Source organism: Penaeus chinensis, chromosome 19, assembly GCF_019202785.1.
Source record: "Penaeus chinensis breed Huanghai No. 1 chromosome 19, ASM1920278v2, whole genome shotgun sequence".
NCBI classification, from domain to species: Eukaryota; Metazoa; Arthropoda; class Malacostraca; order Decapoda; family Penaeidae; genus Penaeus; species Penaeus chinensis.
This window is the reverse complement of record NC_061837.1, coordinates 23,490,786-23,510,785: the sequence shown is the minus strand read 5'-3', so window position 1 is coordinate 23,510,785 and position 20,000 is coordinate 23,490,786. Positions and strand designations below refer to the sequence as shown.

The 20,000-nt window shown below is 36.6% G+C and overlaps 1 protein-coding gene across 1 annotated transcript in view; it reads left to right on the top strand.

Moving 5' to 3' along the window:
• LOC125035195 (ABC transporter C family member 13-like) overlaps positions 1-20,000 on the top strand; it is a 21,580-nt gene that overhangs the window by 1,424 nt on the left and 156 nt on the right. The window contains exons 2-29 of the mRNA XM_047627428.1: positions 2,284-2,887; positions 3,043-3,258; positions 3,521-3,642; positions 3,783-3,966; positions 4,933-5,203; positions 5,882-5,979; positions 6,431-6,553; positions 7,453-7,564; positions 8,094-8,219; positions 8,641-8,766; positions 9,039-9,181; positions 9,610-9,885; positions 10,134-10,251; positions 10,517-10,610; positions 11,081-11,219; positions 11,326-11,515; positions 12,083-12,246; positions 12,648-12,832; positions 13,394-13,532; positions 13,733-13,930; positions 14,337-14,469; positions 14,754-14,964; positions 15,527-15,696; positions 17,295-17,517; positions 17,744-17,935; positions 18,431-18,674; positions 18,868-19,007; positions 19,532-20,000. The exon at positions 19,532-20,000 is cut by the window's right edge and continues 156 nt beyond it. Coding sequence (XP_047483384.1) covers positions 2,561-2,887; positions 3,043-3,258; positions 3,521-3,642; positions 3,783-3,966; positions 4,933-5,203; positions 5,882-5,979; positions 6,431-6,553; positions 7,453-7,564; positions 8,094-8,219; positions 8,641-8,766; positions 9,039-9,181; positions 9,610-9,885; positions 10,134-10,251; positions 10,517-10,610; positions 11,081-11,219; positions 11,326-11,515; positions 12,083-12,246; positions 12,648-12,832; positions 13,394-13,532; positions 13,733-13,930; positions 14,337-14,469; positions 14,754-14,964; positions 15,527-15,696; positions 17,295-17,517; positions 17,744-17,935; positions 18,431-18,674; positions 18,868-19,007; positions 19,532-19,634 — 4,767 coding nt within the window. The 5' untranslated portion in view covers positions 2,284-2,560 and the 3' untranslated portion in view covers positions 19,635-20,000. The remainder of the gene's footprint in view (positions 1-2,283; positions 2,888-3,042; positions 3,259-3,520; positions 3,643-3,782; positions 3,967-4,932; positions 5,204-5,881; positions 5,980-6,430; positions 6,554-7,452; positions 7,565-8,093; positions 8,220-8,640; positions 8,767-9,038; positions 9,182-9,609; positions 9,886-10,133; positions 10,252-10,516; positions 10,611-11,080; positions 11,220-11,325; positions 11,516-12,082; positions 12,247-12,647; positions 12,833-13,393; positions 13,533-13,732; positions 13,931-14,336; positions 14,470-14,753; positions 14,965-15,526; positions 15,697-17,294; positions 17,518-17,743; positions 17,936-18,430; positions 18,675-18,867; positions 19,008-19,531) is intronic.

Sequence of the window (20,000 nt, the reverse complement as noted above, 5' to 3'; positions counted from 1 at the left end):
GACTCTGTGCCACCTCTTTGATATGCTATTAGCCCCCTTTTCTGCTGATGCATTTCTGCTGTTTTGCCATTTTCTGAGGCTCCTGCATGTGGACATAATCACCTCCCTGGAATAGGTCCTTTCCCCGGCACGGCTAACTGGTGACACACTCCACCCTCGTGAACTCATTTATGAAAATTGAGCCCCTTCCTGAAGGCCCACTAAGTCAGTCTCCCTCCAAGTGCTTTTTGAGCTCCTGACAAGATGTCTGTCTTATCTGCTTCTTAGGAATAATTTCCTGTGGTGAGAAGTTCCCATCTCTCAGACCTCGTCCAAATTTTATTCAATGATGAGACGTTCTTATCACTGGCCCCTTGACCAATTTTATTATAAAAAGACATCCCTGTCACCAGGATCCAGTGGGTTAACAGTTATTTTGGAAAATATTTTTATTTAATTTTCTGGATGCCAACAATGTTTACTGTATCTCGATTATAATTATGCTACACTCGACATTCTAAATGCAATTACTTCTTTTCAGGAATATGAGTTTGAGTATAAAAAGTAGGTGCAGGAAGATAAGCTCTTTAGTACAGTATACTGCAATTTATGATGATTGCACTCTGGGAAAATCATTCATGTATTGATGAATCTGGCTACTGTTAGTATTTTAACATGGATTTGTTAAAGATGCTTTTCTAGCCACTGGTAAATAATAAAAGACAATTTTCAGTGCCAATAATTGATTGTACATCATGGGATCACATAGGGCACACTATCTATATTATAAGAGAGTTCATTGCTTCACAACTGCAGTGCTCACCTAAAGATCATTTTAGAATTTTTTTTGTCCAAATATATAGTGTCAAATTCTTGTATAGTCAAATTTAGAGTATAGGTATTGCTTACTAACATAACAGGCAGAAAGTTTTGTTAAGACATAGATGGTAATAATAAAAAAAAAAATCAGCCTTGGTTTAATAACTTCAATAAAAAAAAACATCCTTTCCAAGAAGCAAAAATACAATAAAATAAATATTTTAGAGATCATGTTCATTTAGATGATAATATTTACAAGCTAAATCATTGTAGAAGAAAGTTATAATTCTCATTGGCAAACATAATTTCCATTGGATAAATCCTATTTCTAAAGATAGTTTGCATTGTCACATGGAAGTGCCTGTTTATTCTACTGACATTTGATACAATATTACTGCTTGGTAACTCTCTTGCTATGATATAGGCAGAGGCTTTTCTTAGGTTTCTGAGGTCAGGTAGTGTTTCACCCTAGGCCGGGCAGCATGCCTTGAGAAGCTAGTAGTGCTAGAATACTGTCCATTAGCTGGAGGACTGTCATTAGAGGCTATGATAAGTAATGTTGCAAATATGAGAGACATTGAGCAGTGCTTATGAATGTTCTTAGAAATGCACTAAGAGAATGATATTCTGCTACAGTATATTCATTGCCCAAAATGATGGAATATTTTTTTTGCCTGCATGGGATAATGATATAAGCAAAGCTAACAGTCTATCTTTCTGTTTCTTTCTTTCACACACACACACACACACACACACACACACACACACACACACACACACACACACACACACACACACACACACACACACACACACACACACACTCTCACTCACACACATTAGCAGGGGGGGTAGGGAAGAGCTGGGGGAGAGGGGTGAGGGGAGAGCAGGGAAGGTTTGGGGGAGAGGTTATAGAGGAGAGGAGAGAGAGGAGAGAGGAGAGAGGAGAGAGTGGAGAGAGAGGAGAGAGAGGAGAGAGAGGAGAGAGAGGAGAGAGAGGAGAGAGAGGAGAGGGGGAGAGAGAGGAGAGAGAGGAGAGAGAGGGGAGAGAGGAGAGAGAGAGGAGAGAAGAGAGAGGAGAGAGAGGGGAGAGAGAGAGGAGAGAGAGAGAGAAAAGAGGGAGAGGAGAGAGGAGAGAGGAGAGGAGAGGAGAGGAGAGAGGAGAGGAGAGGAGAGAGGAGAGGAGAGGAGAGGAGAGAGGAGAGGAGAGGAGAGAGGAGAGGAGAGGAGAGAGTGAATAGGTGTGTGTGCATATGTGTGAACGTATGTGTGAGCATACAAACAGGCTCACATGTAGAGTAATGCACCTATAGTGGCAGGCCATTCCATCTTTAAGCTTGTAATTTCATAGATCAATCTGAAACAAAGAATCTAGTCATTCTTTCTTTTTGTCTTTCTGTTCTGAATCACAGATAAACAATAAAAAAAAAAAAAAAAAAATCATCAGTACTTCTCGGACTAAAATTGTATTATTACTCTTTTCAGGTGTCTCGTCAGTAAAGGAAATATAATTGTATGAAAAGGCAGATCATGAGACAAAATGTAATGTGACAAGGAGAAGAATTAGTGATGCAAAATGGAGATACTTCATATTTTATTAGTATGAAAGAGAGGAGGCAGATAACATTTCCTCTGCCAAATATGATTGGCCTCCAGTTGTAAAATGGACTGAACTTCTTTTGTGCCCCAAGGGAATGTGTTGTTAGATGTGCTTCTTAATTTTCTATTGATTTCTAAAAGACATCTGAGTAACCAGAGCATCATGGATCCCATGTTCTTCAATATGACCGCTTTCTGCGGGAGAATGGACTTCAGTGCCTGGAATTCTCAGAAGCTAAACTTTGGGCTGTGTTTCCAAAAAGCAGTGTTTGTTGTTCCTACTTTTGCAATGTTAGCCATAATATCAGCCTATTACATTGGCAAGCAGTCCGAATGGGTGGTGCGCAGAAGAAAGCAGATGGCAATAATCCAAGCTAGGATTGGTATGACTGCACTTTCTCTAATTCTGACCATCCTAGAACCGCTGCTCTATTTTTACGTTGGAGATGGAGAGCTGTTTTGGGTTGATGGCCTTGTTGTTGGAGTGCAGGTGAGTACATGAGACCTGGTACAACTATATGATATAAAGTGTTGTTGTTGCAGATTGATTTAAATGCACTGTGCTCATATTCAGAAGATATATTGCAGATTTAATAAGTGTTGAGAATGATATGTGTAGTCGTTCTAACATACCTTCCTTTCCAGACAATTGCCTGGTTAGTACACCTGGGTTATCTGACATCCCTGAAAACCCGCCTTAGTGTTGGGACTCGAGGCCCTACACCAGTCATCTTTGCCTGGCTCCTGACATTTCTGTGCACCATTAACTTAGCGAGAACAGCATGGTATCGTGAGAGTGGATTGTCAAAGCTCATAGAGGAAATCATGAGATATTTGGCCTTAGCACAACTATGCCTACAAGTAAGTGAGATGCTTCATTTTAGTTTATTTAATGTAATGTGCATCATGATTTACCCATCTCTACATGTGTAGAAAACCCTGTAGATGAGAGATTAAGCATATATTTATGATCTAATCTTTATATTTACATACTCTTAGTAAATAAACATTCAATTGCTTATTTAGTCTTTAGTCATATGCATTAACCATCAGTGATTCAGATAAATATGAAATAGAATTTATAGTTAAGAGTAGGAATGATATGGTTTAAAAATCCTTCCAGATTGTCTACATGTTCACACTGTTCCCAAAAGGCAGTGTTGGGACCTCACACTATCATGAATTTAGGAGAGAGGCCACAGAACGTACCCCTCTCATGGAAACCTCTTATAATGATTACAGTGGGTGAGTTACCAATTTTTAAGATCTTTTAATTTGTGCAATAAACGGAGTTGTTGCTTAGATCATATTTTATCACAATTTCCCATTTCTGATTCCCATATATAGAGATTCTTGCAAAAATCTTTTTTTTTTTTTCATTCCAGCTTCCATGAGGCAGCAGATCCATTCCATTTGGGCATTGCAGAGGAAAGAGTCAATATTTTGTCTTACCTGACTTTCTACTGGGTTAACGCTCTAATGGAGAAGGGGGCATTAGGACACCTGCGCACTCAAGATGATCTGCACGACCTTCCAATAGAAATGCGTACTGATGTCATTGCACATAAGGTAGTTATATTTTATAAATAGGCTTACTCTGTAGTGCTTTTATATTAATTAGTTTGTTTGTAGTGCTATTTAGAAGCTATTGTATAAAGAAAAAAGTTACAGACCGACAAGCTGTACAGTAAGAGGATAAACATATAAATTTTATGCCACTCATGTTACAACTGTGAAAATATTTAGAGAATAAAGTAAGGCTTCTAAGATGAAAGATTATCATGATTGCTATGGTGACTGTAAAAAGAAAGCAAAAACTATGGTGAAACCGAGGTCATTTTCCGAATGAAAAAATTTCCAACCATCAGAACTCTTTCTGCGTCCAATGCTACGGTTACAATCACTGATCAATTGACTTCCATAACTAGTTGCAGAAGAATGTGTGGTGCTGCCATCATACTTGTTTCCACTGAAGCAGAAAACCCTTCGACAATTTATACTTTACAATCATGTTTGTTGGTTTTAATGTAATTAATTGGATATGATAATAGTATTTACAAATTGATGATCAGTAAACTTGAGAGAAGCAAATACTATTAGCTACTCAAATTATAAAAAATAAATTTATTAATCATATGTGATGCATTCCTGCCAACTGCCCTTGTACCTATGTTTCAAAAGAAATTGCAAAGCTGACTCTAATAGAAACTTTCCAGCCACATAATCCACTTTTAACCTAATCAGTGATATTTGATATATGTTATTCATGAAAGAAGATTTATTGAAACTCAAAGAAAGTAAAATAATATTATCAATTATTGATTATTAAATGGCCCATCCAGTTGTGTAATTAAATCCCGGGAGGAGCCTAGACCTCCAGTTTCAATGTAAAGCTGAAACTGACCCAAGGCTAGGAAGCAAATATTTATTGCTAGTGTGTTGAGTATTAGTCAGACCTTTGCCAAAATGACTGATGAACATAAAATCAAACCAAAGGTGTAATGCTAAAAGGCTCTTCACAAATACAATCAACAGGTCAACAAAACCATCTTGGTGAATCAGCCCCTGCCAGTAGAGGGAACGGACGAGCCACCCCCACAGAAGAAGTACTCCCTCCTAAGAGTCCTCCACAAGTGTTTCGGGGTGCAGTTTTACAGCATTGGCATTCTGAAGCTTGTGGGAGATGGCCTGGGATTTGCTGGCCCACTGCTGCTTCATGAATTGGTAACCTTTATAGAGAACAAGGACGGAGACACTATTTCTGGATACACGTACGCAGGTGGTCTGTGTGGAGCCGCCCTGGTTGGTGAGTATTTTACGTTTGTTTTTCCTTTTTTTCTTCTTCTTTTTTTCTCTTTTTCTTCTTTATTATGTATGTCTATATTGCATTGGTGACAATGGGGGATACAATTATTGTTTAGTTATCTTTTATCACTATTTTCAACATCTAAATCAATGTCAATACCAGCATCATCATATTTTGATTTTTTTTATTTGCTGTTACTGTGTTTATTACTATTACAGTTACTATTGCTATTGTTGTTATAGTTACTCTGACTGTTAACTAAGATATTAACCCATTGCTTTAATGACATGATATAAATGCCATGTCCATAGTGATTTTAGTTATTAACTATGTTTATACTTAGATGGCTCTGCAAGTACTCTACATAGTCACCAGAGAGTCAGTTACTAGATCTACTTATTACACCTCTTTAACTGTGTCTTTGATTTTCAGAAGTAACTTTTTTTATATTTATTGCTATGAATATTATGCTAACATTGTCATAGTCATAATGTCAGTAATAATGATAACTGTATTGATATTAATAGCATTGACTCCTTGGTGACTGAGCACCTGTGGAGCTATCTGTGTGCAATAAGATTCATAAAAAAACAGCTGCCAGTGGGCCAAGATGATGAGCCATGAAATATAGTACATTCTTATCATATTTTCAAAATAACATTTCTTTTTAAATTTCAGCCACCTTCTGCAGCATTCATTATAACTACTTGATGGCTAAAGTTAATCTTCGTATACGTGCAGCACTGGTATCTACAATATATCGTAAAGTCCTTTTGGTAAGTGTTATTCTTCAGTGTGGTACATTCTCTTGTTTAATCATCAGTGGGAGTATCATTGTAATTACTAATATTAGTATTGTCTTTTATTATCATTATTGTCATTATTATTGGATTCCTGTTGTGTTTTTTTATTTTTTGGGAAAACTTGAATTGCCTTTTTAAACCCTCTGAAAGTTTAGGTTCTTTTGTAAGCTACTACTTTAATTGTTTAGATATATTGTTTTAAATTTATTTCTGTATCAAAGGGCTGGTGTCAAAGGATGTTTGATCCCAGTCCGAGGGACAGAAATAAGTATTCAACATTAACTTTTTTCTATGTTAGAGGATTGGTGGCAAAGAAAGTTGACATCAGTCCTCTAAAACAGGAATAGAACAATTTCCTTGTGTCTGATGTATTAATTTTGATGCAGAACATAGACTTATTAAATATATTATGTTCTGCACTCAGGTAAGCTCCGTGAACCTCAGCAAATTCACAACAGGTGAAGTTGTCAATATGATGAGCACTGATACTGACAGAGTTGTCAACTTCTGTCAGTCTTTCCATGCTTTCTGGAGTCTTCCATTACAGGTAAGAGTTCTCTCTCTCTCTCTCTCTCTCTCTCTCTCTCTCTCTCTCTCTCTCTCTCTCTCTCTCTCTCTCTCTCTCTCTCTCTCTCTCTCTCTCTCTCTCTCTCTCTCTCTCTCTCTCCCTCCTTCCCTCTCTCCCTCCTTCCCTCTCTCCCTCCTTCCCTCTCTCCCTCCTTCCCTCTCTCCCTCCTTCCCTCTCTCCCTCTCCCTCTCCCTCTCCCTCTCCCTCTCCCTCTCCCTCTTTCTTTCTCTCTGTCTGTACATAGAAAGAAATTATAACAAAATAAAAGGAATATGAAGACTCACTCACTCACTCACTCACTCACTCACTCACTCACTCACTCACTCACTCACTCACTCACTCACTCACTCACTCACTCACTCACTCACTCACTCACTCACTCACTCACTCACTCATTCACACACTCACTCTGATTGTCATCTGGGTGGAGCAACCTTGTATATAACTGCATATAAGATCTTAGTTTGTATGGGTGAGTTTTTTGAAAATGAAAGAAAATCCCATTTTTTGTCCCACAGTAAAACCAAATTCCATCTTTTACTAAGACTATAACACCTAGTTTATTGAAATAGACTCTAATTTACATAATCAGGCCACTGTAGGTTTATATATATAAGTCTTAACTCTGCACCTGATGAGCAGTAGGAGCATGAGCTGAGTCAGACAGCTAAATGACTCATGTGAGGAGGACTACTGCAAATCTAGTCACATCTCTAAATATCAAAGGAGAGTGCTTGCAAACAATCTTGACACAAAAAGTGAGTTAGCATCAGGAGATTGGTGAAAGAGTAGAGAAACTGCACATGACCAAAGACCTAAATCTTTTATATGAGAACATTAATGATTTAATCTATTTTTTCTTTTTTCTTTTTTTGCAGCTGGGTGTCACACTGTATTTGCTGTATGTACAAATTGGAATAGCTTTCCTTGCTGGTGTAGGAGTTACAATTCTGCTGATCCCTATCAACAAGTGGCTGGCATCAAAAATAGGTAAAAAGTACTGCAGCTTTTTATATCTCTGTTTATATTTTTCTCTCGGTTCCTCTATATACAGTAGGTACGTATACATGTCAGAATATATTTTCAAGCAACTAAAACCTTTCACGTTTTGGCTACTCATGTTTATTTTACATATCACAGTCTCCTGCCCTTTATCAGTAGTTCATTTTGAGTGGCTATTAGATTTATTTCCTTTGGAAGAACATTTGTCTTGGTCACATTTTGATGCATGATCGTTGCACTTCAGTAAGGCATATTTGACACAGTCTCCTGCCCTTTATCAGTAATTCATTTTGAGTGGCTATTAGATTTATTTCCTTTGGAAGAACATTTGTCTTGGTCACATTTTGATACATGATCGTTGCACTTCAGTAAGGCATATTTGAAAAAGATAAATTAAAGAACATGAGAATTAATATTCTCGAGATGACGTCTCTTTACAACGTTGAACTTGAAAAGATTTAGCCTTTACATATATTTTTTAAGTTTCACAAAGAATTTTTTTTTGTCTTCTTTGCAGGGAAATTGAGTGTAGAGATGATGGGATACAAGGATAGAAGAGTGGGTCTCATGACAGAGGTCCTGAGCATGATTAAGATGGTGAAACTGAATGCATGGGAAGCCACATTCAAACACAGAATACAAGGTATGTTGGATCAGCTTTGAGCAGAGGTAAGAAAGAAATCTGAGAGGAAAAAAAATTATATTTCATGAGAATAATAGTAGAGATTAGTAAAAGATTTGAAAAAGAGGAAACAGATTGGACAAAAGGAAAATATTGACAAAAGAAAAGAAATATGATATGGTGAAAAATACAGGAGGTTTTAAACTTTATCATATTTTATATTCTCATATAGTTAATAAACAGTTGATTTTTTTTCATGTGAGCATTTGTAATTTAGGATCCTGTATTAAGATATTCTAGGTTATGTTCTTTCTTTCAGATAACCATCTATGGAATATGTCCATAGTAATTTGGGCTAATACCAATAATGATGATACAATCTAAGGACTTTATTTGAAATACATATAATAAAAAAGGATTTTTATTTTGTTTAATTTACTAGATGAACGATATGGTGAAGTAAAGGCACTGGCTGGACGTAAATACCTCGATGCCGCCTGCGTCTACTTCTGGGCAGCAACACCTGTCCTTATACCGATTGCTACGTTTTCAACATACATTGCTCTTGGTAATTATTGATTATTAGAATTTAGTTTGTACCTGAATTTATGTTTAGTTGCGGTGTGTCACTATTTTTTAAATGGTTGATTTAGTTTTTAAATGATTATTGATTGATTGATTGATTTTTTTTTTTGTAAAATTCAGCAAAACAGCTTTTTAAAATCCTGTATATAATAAGTGGTTGTATAATGATTTTTGTAAACATTGTTGCCTCCAACAGTTATTTAGAATTTCTAATGTTATTCCAACACCTTCTGAAAAAATTTCTGATCTCTACAGGCAATCCTCTTGAACCTGCTCGTGTATTTACGGCAGTAGCCCTTTTCAACATGCTTATTATGCCACTCAATGCTTTTCCGTGGGTCATCAATGGGCTGGTTGAAGCTTGGGTCTCAGTGAAGCGTATTGAGCGTCTGATGGAGGTAACTCATTCTCAATGTTTTCCTATTGTCCATGGAGAATAAATCTTGTTTAAAAAAAAAATAATAATAATAAAAATAAATAAATAAATAAATAAATAAATAATAAAAAATAAGATAAAATAAAATAAGATAAAATAAAATGAAATGAAATGAAATGAAATGCACATTTGCTGAGTGTTGTGCTCACTTTAATTGGAGTAGTTATGGTTATTGTGAATTTGTTTCCCAATGAGGAATAGTTGATTTGGTCACATTTTGAAACACAGTTGATGTATCTCGTTTCCTTGAAAAAACAATAAAAAAAAAAAAATGTAGAAATATTATCACTCACATTAATAACCTGTGCATAACATTTTATTGTTACAGAAAGTCTAATATCAATGTAACAAATGCAGAGGAACATTTCTGAGAGATTTTGCAATCCACAGCTACCGGAACAGGACCTAATGAACTATTACACTGTAGTACCCGAGATGAGCCATAAGGACTCTGAGCTGCAAGTCCTGATCACTAACGGAAGCTTCACCTGGGCCAACGGTGCCTCTCAAGCTCAAAGAGAAGTTGAGAGTCCCAAGACCTCCTCAGTTGAGACTTCCTCAACGGGATCGGGAAGTTCATTGATAGAAGCCGATACCCTCAATGGAAGCTTTGAGAATCATGTGGTGTTGCCAACTCTTAGAAGAGTCAGCATGCAGCTTTCAAAGGTTTGAGAAAGAGTTGCTTATGTGATAATTCTTTATATATTTTTTTAATAGATTTATTTATTTTTTTTTTTTTTTACTTACTTTATCATATATATGGTAGGCATTCCTGCAAAGAAAAGTAGGGGCATTTGAAAATTTGGGAATCTAATTTCAAGGGCAAAGAACATAAAATACAAGACTTTAAAAAACATTAGTTTATGTATATTGGAGACATTATTAATTATCTAATATGTGTTTTATTGGTCTAGGGTCAAGTAGTGGCTGTTGTTGGAAAAGTGGGTGCTGGTAAGACATCACTACTGAATGCCTTGTTAGCAGAAATGTCAAAGACCCGTGGCATTGTTGCAGTGGCTGCACTTCACAATGGTAAGAAACATTGACCTGTGATTTGTTGCATTAATTCGATATTGGAATCTGAATATAGAATTCAAAGAGCTTTAGTGTAAATTTGTTTTGACATTTGTGTTATAGAAGTTTATGCATAATATGTTGTTTAAGTCCTTTTTTTTTAAGATTCATACCTTCCAGTAACTTTAGGCTTAAATAAAGTATTTTAGAAAGTTTAGACTGTTCTCATATGTAAAGGCCCAACATTTGTCAGAAACATATAGACAGATCTTTTGTTTAACAGGTTTTGGATATGCCTCACAACAGCCTTGGATTCAAAATGGGTCCATTAAGGATAACATACTATTTGGCAGCAGTCTTGACACCAACAGATATAGGTATGGCATGTCCTGCTTTAATACTTGCATCTGCTTTTTTAAGTTCTGTATTCCTTGATACTTTTCTTTGAAATGATAGTCAGACCATCATTACATGTGATCCTTCATAGTAGACTAAAAAACTTTGATATATAGATAGATAAATACAGTAAGTAAATATTTATATATTTGTATGCAAATATATGCAAGTTGGGAGCTGTGGTAAAGCAGTAGTAACTTGTGCAGAAGAGGGACCACAAGAGTCTCTTAAATGCTCATGTTCAAGTTCTAGCTACAGTCTAAGGGTAAGAAAAGGATCATCATGTGGTTGTGATCTCCATCCTCCATATAAAAGTCCTTCAAAAGAAGGCAGCATCCTAGCCCATATGAGGGAGTTCATGATGTAAAACCAGTCATATTTGTATATATCAGTTTTGTTGTGAAAAACAGTAAGTGAAGGAAAAGATATAGTCAGTTTTTATTGCTTACAGGGCTGTGCTGTCAGCATGTGCTCTAGAAGATGACCTTCGAACACTGTCCTTACAAGATGAGACTCGCTGTGGTGAGAATGGATCATCTTTAAGTGGAGGGCAAAAGGCTCGTGTCGCTCTAGCAAGAGCAGTTTATCAGGTACAACAGAAGGCAGCATATTGTATCTTATCTTTATAATTATTTTTTTGCAACAAAACAGTTTGTTAGCATCAATCGCTGAAACTATATTGTTGATTGTTTCCAGAATAAGAGCATCTACATCTTAGATGATGTATTGTCAGCAGTGGATGGTCCTGTGGCACGTCACATAATGAGGCATTGTATCCATGGGCTCCTGGCAGGCAGAACAGTTGTGCTAACAACCCACCATCTGACTCTCCTTACTAAAGCGGACTGGGTTATCAGAATGGATAATGGAGTTATTGAGTCTCAAGGTTAGTTGTTTCTTTATGCTAATTGCTCTAGGGAGGATGCTATTTCCATGCTCAGGATCTTATTCCTGGCTGCCATGACTGAGGGTGCAGGTTGTCTTATAGAAAAAGTAATATTAAAAAAACAAAAAAAAAATGTTACTTATTGTTGTTATTGCTACTCTGAGTTATAGACTACATTGAGAGATGATGTGGAGTCTGTCTACTACCATCTGGATAAAGCAGATCAAATGACAGATATAAATATAGGAAAATGGTGTAAAACCTAAACATGCTTATGCAGAAAAAATGAAAATAATATATCAAAGAGGAGGCATGGAGTCTTGTCACCGCATGTGAGTGTTTGCGTGTGCCTGAACTACAAGCTGCACTCGCACCCAGCAGAGTGAACACTCACATGAACCTATTGCCCGTATTTTGGGCCACATGATGGCAGGGAAACATCTGGATCCAGTGGGTTAAACACTTTCTTCATACCTCCTAATCACACTCATAAACTTTGAATATGCTAAAAATAGATAAGAGAGCATGAATGTTTTTTATTTTCTAAGTCCTAGGCTTGCTTTTCAGGACCACCAGCAGTAATCTTGCCAAGTTTGGTCTCCCCGGAGGAGCTGTCAGATGAGTGGTGGGAGGATGCAGAAGATCCACAGGTTTCGGGTGCTAAGCTGAGAAGGATTTCTTTAGATGTTTTTGCTGCTGGTCAATCAAAAGCCACAGATGCAATGAGAAAGGTATTAAGAATTTGGTTGGTTATAGAATAGTATTCTATCAAATGCCAATTTGTGTTTTGTATTTTAATGTATAGCTTTTTGTGTCAGTTTCTTCAAAATGCTGACCAAAAGGAAACAAAATGGTTTCTAGAACAAATATAGAAAATGATTTTCACTTTAGTTTTGGGTGTAGACCAGTATAAAGATTACTTACAAGACTATTTCAGAAGAAATGGCTTCCATTGCAAATCAAGGATTATAATGGAAAAAAATTGTTCTGAAAAGAGATTTGTCTTTGAATAATTCTTTTGCAGCTATTATTCCATATTGGAAGTCTAATTTATGTCATTATTATTATTATCAGTGCTGTTACATGAATACCATGATTATCAATAATACAAGCACTCTTTTTCCCACACAAGATCGACGAAATGGAAGAACGCGATTACGGAGAGCTGAGCAACGCAGTATACGTCACTTTTGCCACAGCAGTTGGGGGGATCCTTACAGCAGCAATCTTCTTCTCATTTATTTTGATGCAGGGTTCTAGGAATCTCACAGATATATGGCTGGCCTACTGGGTTTCTCAAGTCACATCTGACAACAGGTTTGTGTTCTGAGGTACCTGGAGACCTCCTTTTACCATTATATTTCTTTTTGCACTATTTTTCTCATCCTCCCAATCCTTAAGATGAATCTCACTGTTTTGGCAGTATGTGACTAGATGGGCCAGTGTAATCAATTTTAAAAATCAATGAAGCCTAGGACAAAGAAATAAAATAATCCATAGGTTGTGTTACTCATAAATATCATTATCCAGGAAAAATAACAGCATTAAGCATAGAATGTCAGCTGGCCAAATGATGGTCATGCTAAGTAAAGACTTCCAGATTCAAATCACTACACTGAATCTGGACCATTGAATGCTGCATTAGTGAGGGCCAATCTGTATCATATATTTCTGACAATGCTCTATACTGAAAACTCATCTGGATTGTTTACTCTTCCTGTGAAATAATATCATTATTTGATTCTCATTATCAAAGATACTAAAGAACTAAAGGTATCTTGCAAATATCAATGTATGAAATATATGTAAAGTTTAACCAGTTATAGAAACATAGTAGACCATTATCTAAGAAAAATTAATAACTGAATACTCTCCCAGCACTGGTAGCACTGTGCTATTACAAGGTGGAGTGTCAACACCCTGGGCCGGGACAGCCTCTAGGCCAGATCCTCCCAAGATGACCAGCCCAAACTCTGATCCTCTACAGTGGCTTATTCCTGGGAGTCCTGTGCATCAAGTATATACTCAGGTTTTATGTTTGTCGTACTCAGTAGGAAGTACAGTTTGGAAGTGTAGATTTGGAGGTATGCAGAGAAATATTCCCTCATAACATTGAAAGGCATTGGAAGTTTATAAGGTAGTTATTAAGATAGAAAATCAAATTGGTCTTGTTCAAGAAATTGTCATATACATTCTCAAAACATAATTCTTCCCTAGGTGTTGTTTGTGCAAGAGCTGCCAGAAACAAACGTTTTGGCAGATGTGGATCCAAGTACCAAATTCTATCTCACAGTTTATGGAATTCTTGCTGCATCAAATACTGTGTTCACTCTTATGCGATCTTTCCTATTTGCCTATGGAGGGATATGTGCAGCAAGATACATTCATCGCAGATTGTTGGATTCTGTTCTTTATGTAAGTTTTTAAAGTATAGTCTACATGCATGCCAAAGAAATTGATTTGGAATTCTTAAAATTTCAGGCAAATCTTCAGAAAGTTTTTTTTGTAAATGATAATTGCAGCAAATGTTCTATTCCTAATGTGCAGAACTGCTACATAGAATTGTTATTAGAAGACAATAAGTTATGGAAACTATTTTCCAATGTAAAATGAAAGGCAGGGCAATACATTCAGATCAGTTTCTGCATGAGGATAAAATGACACATTTCAAATAATTATTTGCAGATCATCTAAAATAAGGAGTCTTATTAGATTCTTAGAAAATTGATGATGAAAATTGATCTGTGTATATGCAGACACAGATTTAAGGCAGCTGCATAGAAGATGAAAACTATTTTATTGTTGCACATACTGATTGCAGGCCAAGATGTCCTTCTTTGACAACAACTCCCTTGGGCGCATTCTGAATCGTTTTTCGTCGGACCTGTACACAGTGGATGACTCCCTACCCTTCCAAATGAACATCTTCTTTGCTCAAGCATTTGGGCTATTTGGTTAGTTTATATAGAATCTGAGGAGGAAGACATTTTAGTATTTAATCAGTATATATGTGTGTGTGTGTGTGTGTGTGTGTGTGTGTGTGTGTGTGTGTGTGTGTGTGTTTGTTTGTTTGTTTGTTTGTGTGTGTTTTTTTTTTCTTTTCTTTTGTTTCTTTTTTTCTTTTTTATCAAGTGAAATGGTATTTTTGATTATATGTTGTTCTCATTGTATTTGAATGAATTGTTTTAAAGATGGGTGATATGAGTAACATATAATTTATATTCTGATGATTTTTCAGGTGCTATTGTGGTAACAATCTATAGCTTACCTTGGATCACCTTGCTGTACATCCCCTTAGCCTTTGTGTATTACACAGTACAAAACTTCTATCGTCACACCTCTCGAGATCTAAAAAGGCTGCATGCAGTGTCCCTTTCTCCACTGTATGCTCACTTTACTGAGACTCTTCAAGGTCTCACAGTTATACGCGCCATGAGAGCTGTTCACAGGTATGAAAAAAGACCATCTATTTTGTTGTTGTTATAAGAACCTAAATTTCTTTGGGTGGAGTTATAGAGGTGGAATTCATAATTGTTCACCCAATGCTGCCGGGGAAAATGAATTTAAAAATGGGGAAAATGCTGTGGTCATTTTTTATATTTTTTGTGAAATGTCTCTGCACATAGATGGCTCTGCTAGTGCTTAGCCACAAAGGAGTCAATTAGTAGACCTTGTGACCTTACCTGATTTGAATTGGTGGGAAATATGTATTTTTTACTAGTGCTATGAATATCGATGGTGTTATTTTTATTATAAATATTGTAATGACTATAATGTTATAAACATTAGTAACAGCAAAATAAAATAATGTAAAATATTTTCGTAAGTCAAAGAAAAGATTAAAAGGGTGAGACAGGCAGTACTCGTAACTGGCTCATTGGTGACTTAGTACAAGTGTAGCCATCTTTGTGTAAAAATAATCAAACAAGTAACTCACAGTGGGCATAGCACATACGTACACGTCATGCCCGCCGGCATTGGGTTAATTGGACTGCATTATGTTGGAAATAGGTTCAGCGTTCGAGCAGACAGTCTTCTAGAAGTCAGTCAGCGTGCCCAGTTTGACATCCAAGTAGCTTCGCAGTGGCTGAACCTCCGACTCCAGCTGATAGGATTGACAATGCTGGCTGGAGTGGCAGCTCTGGCTCTTCTGCAACATCACTTTGATGCAATTGAAGCAGGTATGGAGTGTAAATGTAAATTTTTTGTCTTTTTTTTTTTTTGTGTGTGTGTGTGTGTTTTGGATTGACACTTGAACCTCACTGAAGGTCACTAGGTTAATCTTTGTATGACCTCTTATTTAGGATTAGTGACAGATACTTAATAGGCCCTCCTAGATAAATGACCTCAGTGGGTCAACGCAGGCCTTTCATCTGGATATAGTGACACACACCTACTAACCAACACAAAGAACTACCTCAGCATAGATCAAAGAGGGATGCCTACAGAATGTTGAATACAATGTGATGACCAACAATAGCCCAGGGTATTTTTGCTGCCAATACCCAGCAAGGGAGCCCAGAGATTGTATGAGACCAAATGGAAACACAAGCTGAATCATTATCATATTTTAAGCACACAGGCAGTGAAGTTAACCCATTGCCTCCAGAAGAATTGGGTGGCTCTTTCCCTCTGCATGGCTGACTGGCCTGTATCCGTGGCCCATTTCAGACTCGGCTGTTCAGCACTCTTTCTGCCCCATACCAGCAAAGCAATATGTATGCAAAAAATGATTTTAATGTTTTTGCTTATATAGAGGTATATGATATTCATTGTAAATTGGGTTTGTTATACTGTGTAAAAAGAAGGAATGTGGTTTTATTGAGGGATAAAGACCAATCTTCATACAAAAAGAGATTGAATGTAATTCTATACACAGCTTCAGTACTTCATTTTGTGTGATACAACAATCTAAGTAGTTGCCATGAGACTGATTATGTAAATTAAAGTGCACTGCAGTAGATAAGATTATTATACTATATGTAAAAGAAAGGATGTGGGATAATTGCAGATTTTTTTTCTTCAGTTTTATAAAAAGATACAATTATACACTGGGCTACTATTATCATGGTTTATTACTTGTTCTTATGAATGAAAGACCAGCATCAAATGTAGTTACATGCTTCATACTAACTTAACCTGTCAGTAACCAGAACCAAGCCAGTCATCCAGAGCCATGACCTAGTCAGGCATGACATGAACCACATATCACCCAGAGCCAATGGGTTAAGTAAAGAGCCAGCAAAAAAATAGAGCATGATCATGAACAAAAATACACTCCAAGATACATCAGTGAACACAGAGCACAGGCAGACTGCCTTGATACAAAGTGAATAGCACAGTATCCACTCTCTTTGAGGCAGATAGGAAAATTCTAGTTGGTCATGGCTCATAGCAATGGATCTGCCATAGGGGAGGGAGGAGCTGTGAATGTTGTTTTCTGTCCCCTTCTTCCCTGGCTTATAGATGTTCAATGCAGTTGCATTGTTTCCAAGAAAGCAGCTCAATTTATGAATTTGATTACACTATCATACCAGCAATAGAAAAAGAAAATCAAGGAAAGCAGAAATCAGGTGAGGTCATATAAAGCTACTGATGGGTCCTTGTTGCCTGACCACTTGGGGAGCCATTTATTTGCTCTATTTACTGTCATTATGATGCTGGCAATGACAGTTAATGTCATTATTAACATAGTTATTTTTATGATTATTATGATTTATTTCCCCTTTAGAGAAAGCAAAAATAACTCTTGTCTCTCTGGTCTTACAAATCATGTCAGGGCTGGTTGGCCTTGTCATCTCCTACGCCCTCACCATCAGCAACTTCTTGAACAACGTGGTGGGATCCCTCACTGAGACAGAACGAGAGTTGGTGAGTGTCGAGCGGGTCAAGCAGTACCTGGATGGCGCAGTGCCAGAGAAAAGAGAAGGCACTGCAGTGCCTCCTTTTGGCTGGCTGAGCCATGGCTCCATCCGGTTCCAGAATGTATCTCTGCGATACCAGTGAGTGGTTTTAGGCCATGTTTTTTTCCTCAATTTATTTTTAGTATGTTTTAGTATTGTTTTGAATTAATTATAAGTGTAATCTAATTTTGAGTTATCTAAGTTAGAAGAGTTTGCTGTATCACTTTCAAAATCTAATAAAAAAACTTCTCTCCCTGTATTATTAAAGAATGTAAAACCTGATCATTCTTTGATTCATCCCTGTCATTTTCTTTCTATTTTTCAGTGAGCATAACCCTTATGCCTTGAAGAAAGTTAATTTTGAGGTGGGAGCTTCTGAGAAGGTTGGCATCATTGGTCGCACGGGGGCTGGCAAAAGTTCCATATTTGCTGCTCTCTTCCGACTGGTTGAACTGACTCGTGGCCGAATTTATGTTGATAATGTGGACATTTCAAAATTAAGCCTTAAAAGATTAAGGTAAGTTTACAAAATATTGTTTTTTTCTTGCTTGAAGTACTTGCATCAAGGCTAGAGGCATGAAATTCATCATTTTATTGTTTCACATCTTTAACATACACATTATGTTGGAAGATGATTTGGAGTAGTTCTTCTCTCTCTATACACATGCAGTATTTCTTTATGCAGCAGAAGGACATTCTTGAAATGTTTATATTCATCAGATTAATAGCGAATTATATGCATACTCATGTTGTAAACTAGGCAAGTAATTTTCAATATCCAAACTAGTTAAACAAACATTTAAAATATAGAGTTAAGTGTGTAAGATGAAACTTCAGTTTTTTATCTTGCTTTATATTTTTTACAAGTTTTTAACTTAAAGCTTAGGAAACCAGATCATTTCTGGAATTGTATTCTTGTATATCAAGCCGGTAATTGGATAAGAACAGAATTTGCTGAAGAAGAAAATTGTAAGAAGATACAATAACCTCGTTACAATATAACATCTTTTAGGTCCAGCATGGCCATTGTAACACAAGATGCTCTGCTGTTTAGTGGGACAGTTCGGGAGAATCTTGACCCATGTGGGGAGTCTCTTGATTCACAAGTATGGCAGGCACTGAAGTCATGCCACCTGGCTGAGCTGGTCCAGACTCTTGGAGGCCTGGCAGCCAGAATAGAAGAGGCTGGGAGAGCAATGTCAGCAGGAGAAAGACAACTATTTTGCCTAGCTAGGGCACTCCTGTGCAGAACAAAGGTTGGTTGTTATGACTGTCAGTTTCACTTAGTAGTATCCCTTTTATCTGTACATGCCCACAGATAAAAAACTGTACTAGTGTAACATACAAATATTACACTTTTGAATATCTCAGAGATTATGTGCATAACAACTGTTATGCACTTAATATATTTATATATAAATTATACATGTATATTTATACAAATAACAGGTTGTGTGCATAGATGAAGGAACTTCCCAGCTTGACAATGAGACAGATGAGCAAATCCAGCAAACCATTCGCAGTGCCTTTAGAAACAAAACAGTCCTCATCATTGCTCATAGGGTGCACACTGTTCGTGACTGTGATAGGTAAGTGTGGATTGATGCTGCTTTCATTATGAAGGTACTGCAAAATAAAGAGTTCACTGTACTTTTTTGCCATTTTGGCATGTTTTTTGTATTGCATAATTGGTACTACATCTGATAGAACCTGAAGTTATGGGTAGGGTTTTGTAGTTGTAATGGAAAAATAAGATTAGGACATTGGAATGTTCTGTAATCTTTACATGAACATTTCCCCCTTTTGTAGAATTATTTTTTATTTGATAATGTTCAAGTTGACAAAGATAACCATGAAAATAAGATGGAGAAATATGACTACTGCCTACTTTAAGTATTAAAATCTGAAATAGATTAAAAAGTGTTTAATATAAATTTGGTCCGCATTTATTTCATTGTTTTGTACATATTTATTATGGTATGATTTTTAGATTTGCAAAACAGATTTTTGAAAAGCCAGTTTCAGGAGGAGGCCTAATGAAACAAGAAACGTTAGTTAAATACAGGTACGTATGTATGTATCAATTTTTTTTTTTTTTTTCTTCTACCAACAGAATATTGGTGATGAGTGGCGGAGAGGTGGTGGAGAGTGGCCGGCCCACAGAACTGCTCTCCGACAGGGATTCTCATTTTTACTCCATTCTTCACTCTCAGTGAGTGAGAGACCAGGAATGGATCCTATTTTTTTAAATGGTCAACTTTTTTTTTTTTTTTTTTTTTAGCGACTGTACAATCTCTGTTAAGTAGCATTTCCTCACCTTCCTGCTGTTTTTTTTACCGACATTTCTCTTTTTTTAATTTTTTCATTTCTTTCCTGTGGACATTGTCCTGTTCTTAACGCTTCTGAAGATATTTACAATGGTGTATATATGTTTCATGTATATTGTGTTTCAATGTATTTCCCTGTTTTACCTGATCAAGATACGTATCTGATTTTATTGGTTAGCTGAGGCCATGTATTATTTTTAAGTATAAGAAATAAATTTCTATTTTTATTTTTGATACAAAAGCTCAAGGTGGAAA